The sequence below is a fragment of the Prunus avium genome, chromosome 7, assembly GCF_965620075.1.
Source record: "Prunus avium chromosome 7, drPruAviu1.hap1.1, whole genome shotgun sequence".
Lineage (NCBI taxonomy): Eukaryota > Viridiplantae > Streptophyta > Magnoliopsida > Rosales > Rosaceae > Prunus > Prunus avium.
The window spans coordinates 8,078,756-8,084,336 of NC_142290.1; the positions used below are offsets into that span (position 1 = coordinate 8,078,756).

At 49.2% G+C, this 5,581-nt stretch overlaps 1 protein-coding gene across 1 annotated transcript; it reads right to left on the reverse strand.

The window, feature by feature from the left end:
• Positions 1-1,227: 1,227 nt before the first annotated feature.
• On the reverse strand, positions 1,228-5,328 carry LOC148292970 (uncharacterized). Its single transcript, XM_088244528.1, has 2 exons — positions 5,198-5,328; positions 1,228-2,557 (listed from the first exon to the last, which is right to left on the reverse strand). The coding sequence occupies exons 1-2, from the start codon at positions 5,326-5,328 to the stop codon at positions 1,228-1,230; spliced, it is 1,461 nt and encodes a 486-aa protein (XP_088100654.1).
• Positions 5,329-5,581: the final 253 nt, after the last annotated feature.

Below are 5,581 nucleotides of genomic sequence, written 5' to 3' on the forward strand. Positions count from 1 at the left end.
TCTTATTCGACCATCTTTCTTTTGTTGAACTTGGCCGGTTGGTCTACTTGCTATGGAAATTTCAATTATTTTTTCAACTTCAATTTGCATATTGACTTGTGAACTGCTTGAGTAACCAGCCTGTATTTTGATTGCGCATCTCCCTTTGGACTTGAGGGATTCCGGGCGTGTTCTGCATATCCCGTAGGATATTTTCCCTTAGGAAATTGGTGAGGGCCAAAGTCCCCCTTGAGGGACTCCGGGCGTGTTCTACGCATCCCGGAGGATGTTTTGGTCGTTGCCCTGTGTCTCCCGAAGGATGCTACTTATGGACAACTACATGACTATCCTGCCCTCCTTAGGAAACGAATAGGGACCTAGATACCTCCCTTAGAAAGCATGGAGACCTCCTTTTGGGAAATTCCTAGCGCACCCTGCGTCTCCCTTAGGACTCTTCTTTGAGGGCTGCGTCTCCCGAAGGACGCTTCTGGTCGTCGCCCTGCGTCTCCCTTAGGACGCCACTTATGGGCAACTATGTGACTATCCTGCCTCCCTTAGGAAACGGATAGGAACCTGGATACTTCCCGCATGAAGCGTGGAGACCTCCTTTTAAGAAATTCCTGGCGCACCCTGCGTCTCCCTTAGGATGCTGCTTTACGGGCTGCGTCCCCCGAATGACGTTTTTGGTCGTCTCCCTTAGAACGCTTTTATGGGCAACTGTATGACTATCCTGCCCCTCTTAGGAAACGGATAGGAACCTGGATACTTCCCTTAGGAAATTCCTGACGCACCCTGTGTCTCCCTTAGGATGTTTCTTTGCGGGCTGCGTCTCCTGAAGGACGCTGTTGGTCGTCACCTTGCGTCTCCCGAAGGACGCTGCTTATGGGCATCTGTCTTTTGTTGTGGCACATTCTGGAATTTGCAGTAGTTGCTTCTCTTCTTCAGAAATGTGTAGGGCTCAATCATCTGCTTGTTGATGAATTATGAGCCATTCTCGGTAACTGGTGATTGTGGGCAGTCAAAAAGGGAGATGATGTATCTCCAGACGAATCGTTCCACATCGGCTTCTTTATTGACTGGTGTCGTTGGCATGGGGCCCACTAAGTTGATGGCCCCTTGCATGAAAGGCAACGGACTATTCTACAGGTGGTAGATTTCGGCAGGCAGGTTAGGGATCGACTTGTACCGCTGGCAGCGATCACATTTCTTGACATATTCAGCGGAGTCGTGGTGCGTGGTAGGCCTGAACTAGCCTATGTTTAAAGCCTTCCGGGCAAGTGACCTGCCCCCAGAGTGGTTGCCACACTTGCCATCATGAATTTTGCAAAGAACCTCAAGTGTTTGAAGGTACTTTGTGCAGGTGAGATGAGGGCCGGAGTATGATTTGCGAATGAGCTTGTTGCGGTGCATGTAGTATCTCGCGGCCTTCTGCACGGAGTATGATTTGCGAATGAACTTGTCCGTTGGCAGATTTCCATTCATCAAGTAGTCGATGATGGGGTCTTGCCAGCTGGGATCCTCGTTGATCTGCATTGTGTTGATCGTCTCTATTTCTTCGATGCTTGATCGGTCAAGGTGTTCAACCGGGATGGAGCGTCTAAACTGGGTATCCAGTGCTGATCCTAGGCTTGCCAGTTCATCTGCATGCGCGTTCTTTGCCCGGGGTACCTGTTGGATGGTGAAGGTTGGAATTGCCTTCAATAGGTCTTGGACTTTGTCAAGGTACAAGATCATCCTTGGGTGCTTCGCCATGTATTCACCTGACGCTTGATTCGTGATCAACTGGGAATCTGAGTAGATGGCTAGATTCTTGATCGCTAGCTCCTTCGCCAAGCGCAGGCCAGCGAGCAATGTCTCGTATTTTGCCTCGTTGTTCGAGATCGAGAAACCAAGCGTGATGGCTTGCTCCAATAGGATTCCATCCGGGGTGATGATGACGACACCTGCTCCAGCTCCTTTTTGGTTTGACGCTCCATCTACGCGCAATTTCCACATGTCTCTAGGTGGACCGGGTTCAGCAGAGGTCCCATCTATTTTCGAACTTTCCTTCTTCTTGCTAACCAGCCTCTCTTCTTCGGTTGACGGGGTGAATTTTGCCACGAAGTCTGCTAAAGCCTGGGCTTTTATTGAAGTTTTTGGCCGGTAGAGGAGGTCATACTGACTTAGCTTTATAGCCCACTTCATGAGTCGTTGAGAAGCATCAGGGCTGTGGAGGATTGATCTCAAAGGAAAGTCGGTCATGACAATGACTCGGTGAGCTTGGTAGTAGGGTCGCAACTTTCTTGCGGAAACTACGAGGGCCAAAATAAGCTTTTCCAATTTCAGGTAGCGAGTCTCTGCATCGAGGAGAGCTTTTAACGTGTAGAATACCGAATGTTGGGCCCCCAGTTCTTTTCGGATGAGAGCCGAGCTGACGGCCGAGTTGGACACTGCCGGGTACACGAACAAGTCCTCACCAGGAACTAGTTTTGATAGCAGTGGAGGTGAAGTGAGGTAAGTCTTTAGATTTTGGAAAGTTATTTCGCACTCCTCATCCCACTTCTCTCTTTGTCCTTTCTTCAAAGCTTTAAAGAATGGTCTGCACTTGTCGATAGATCTCGAGAGGAATCAGTTGAGGGCCGCCGCTCTGCCCGTCAGACTATGTATTTCCTTCATTGTGGAAGGCGACTTCATCTCGAGAATGGCCTTAATTTGGCGTGGGTGTGCCTCGATACCTCGTTGCGTGACTAGGTATCCCAGGAATCGGCCGGACGATACACCAAACGTGCATTTACTTGGATTCAACTTCATGCGATACTAGCGGGGCAGGCTTAATGCCTCGGTGAGGTTTTTGATGTGATCTACACGCTTGGGAGCTTTGACCAGCATGTCATCCACATAGACTTCCATAGTTTTGCCGATCTGTTCCTTGAAGATTTTATTCACCAGCCTTTGGTAGGTTGGTCCAGCGTTCTTTAGTCCAAAGGGCATAATATTGTAGCAGTAGGGCCCTCTCTCGATGATGAAAGAGGTTTTCGCCTTGTCATCCTCGTGCATCAGGATTTGATTATAGCCGAAGTAGGCGTCTATGAAGCTGAGCAGCTGATTGTCGGAGGTGGAATCCACGAGTTGCTCGATTCTCGGCAATGGGAAGTTGTCTTCAGGGCATGCTTTGTTGAGGTCGGTGTAATCGACGCAAACTCTCCACTTGCCCTTTTCTTGTTTTGCTACCAGAATAACATTGGCCAGCTATTCTGAGTAGGAGACTTCTTCGATGAAGCCAACAGCTAGGAGTTTGTCAATCTCGGCTTCAATGGTCGCGACCCGCTCAGGAGTGAAGCTACATCTCTTCTGCACTACTGGCTTGATGGCAGGGTTGATGTGAAGTCAATGGCAGATGATCTTTGGGTCAATGCCGGGCATGTCAGACGGTGACCATGCAAACGTGTCTTTGTTATTCTGGAGGAAGGTGGTCAGCTCCACCTTTTCGTTTAGGCTTAGGCGTGAGCCGATCCAAGCTCTTTTGTCTAGCTAATCAGGATCCAAGGGTATTAGCTCCACGTCCTCTTCGGGTTTACATCCTTCTTCAGGAGAGACCACTGGGCAGATTTCCTTGGCTTGGTCATGTCGCTTTAATTGCTATAAGGGAGCGAGATTCGGTTGTTCAACTTCCTTCATATCTGCCTGACTTACAGGGAAGAATTGCATTTGCTTGCTTTTTTTTTAGCCCTTGGGCCCAGCATTTCCTCACCATTGCCTGATCGCTGTTGATTTGACCGACACCGCCCCCAAGGATTGGGTAGCGGATTTTCTGATGTGTGGCAGAGGTGATGGCGTTGATCTTGCCAATCCATGGTCTGCCCAGAATGCCGTTGTAGGGTGAGACCTCATTAATGACCATGAACGTTTGCGAGCTGATTACAGGTGGGGAGTAGACGCCGAGGTCTATCGTGCCCACGGTAACTGTTGTTGCACCATTAAAGCCAATCAACGATCTGGCTGATTTGTTGATCTTCGCTTCCAAGCCCATCTATTGGATGACTACCAGTTGCAGGAAATTAGCTACGCTGCCCTCGTCTGCATGGATTCGGTCGACCATGGCCTGAGCGATTTGAATGACAAGGGCGTCGTTATGTGGCATGTCAAGGCTGATCAAGTCTTTCTTTTGGAAGTTGATCACAGGGTCGTCTTCCGTCGGTGGAAGGTCGGTCGTGATTTGGGAGATCATAGTGGCCTGTTTGATCTTCCTCTTCTTTTCTTTGCTTGTCAGCCCAGACTCCTCGGAGTCTACAGGATTGTGTTAATCCTTATGACCTTCTAAGGTGGCTCCTTGGCAGTGTCGCGATCTTCAATCTGCTAGATGGCCTGCTTCGCAATGAATTCCGTGCAGTGACCTTCTCTCACAAGTTCTTCAAGATGCGTCTTCCAAGCAAAGCAGTTGTTTGTAGTGTGCCCGTTCGTCCCATGGAAGGCACAATATTTTCTGGTATCCCTCTTGTTCGGGTCTCCCTTCAAGAGTGGCGGTCTTCTTACCCAAGGTTTGTCTTTCACTTGGGCTAAGATTTGATGTATGAGGATGGAGAACTTTGTGTAGTTCTCTCCTGCTGTAGCGTCTCCTTGTGGGTGTGACCTGCGTTTGTCCTTGTTCCTGTTGCTAAATCCGTCGCTTCTTTGGCCTGTCCGCTTAGACGGCTGATCTTCCTACTTAGTAGACTTCTTCGCGGCCATTCGATCATCATCCCAGAGGGCATAGCGTTCCGTAGTCGTGAAGACCTCAGCCAGAGTCTGGCTGGGAGCGATAGTCAGCTCGCGGTATAAGTCGTGTTCAGCTGGAAGGCCTTTCTTGAAAGCAAAGGATGCGATCCGGTCGCCACATCCTACAATGTTGGCCTTTTCTGCCTTGAATCTCTTAATGTAGTCTCAAAGGGATTCGTCAGATTTCTTGCGTAGGTTGAACAGGTGATCAGGGTTCTTTTTTATCATCCAGTAAGAGATGTACTCTTTGGTGAAGATGTAAGCCAGCTCCTTGAAGCTGCTGATCGATCCGGATGGTAGAGTGTGGAACCAGTCTTGGGCTGCTCCTCACAAGGTCATTACAAACACCTTGCACATCAACGCATCGTCGGCCTTGTGGAGGATCATGACACTTTTGAAGTATTTTAGGTGGCTTTCGGGATCGGAGTCCCCTTTGAAGTGGGTAAACGAAGGCGTTGAGAATCACTTCGAGGGAGCAGCCTACTCAATCATGGTGGTGAAAGGCGTAGAGTTTGCCTGGTCCATCTCCTTGCATAGTGCATCTTCGAAGTTCCCGCCGGTCTTCAAGTCTCGAAGTCGGTCATTCACAAGCTTCTCAACGTCTTCCGCACGCATTGCTGGTTGGTCACGTTGGCGGCCCTCGCGATTTGTGCGACGCTGAGAAACTTGGGCAAGGAGCTGCTCTACTAACTCTGTTAACTCTTTTTTAGACTTTCCTTTGAGAGAGGCATTAGAACTGCTTGGGGAGGCATCATTGACTGGCTTAGCTAGCACATGGAGAGGAGGGAACTGTGCATTAACTTGGCATATTATGTTATCAGTCCTGACTTAGACTTAGACTCAATCTAAGATGCCCTAAGCTAAGTGA

What these genes read in the sequence shown, in the direction of transcription:
- LOC148292970 (XM_088244528.1), bottom strand. Translation starts at nt 5,328, where the DNA reads ATGCGTGCGGAAGACGTTGAGAAGCTTGTGAATGACCGACTTCGAGAC. An exon ending in CCTTTCACCACCATGATTGA is followed by an intron (nt 2,558 to 5,197) that starts GTAGGCTGCTCC and finishes CGACAAGTGCAG; the next exon opens with ACCATTCTTTAAAGCTTTGA.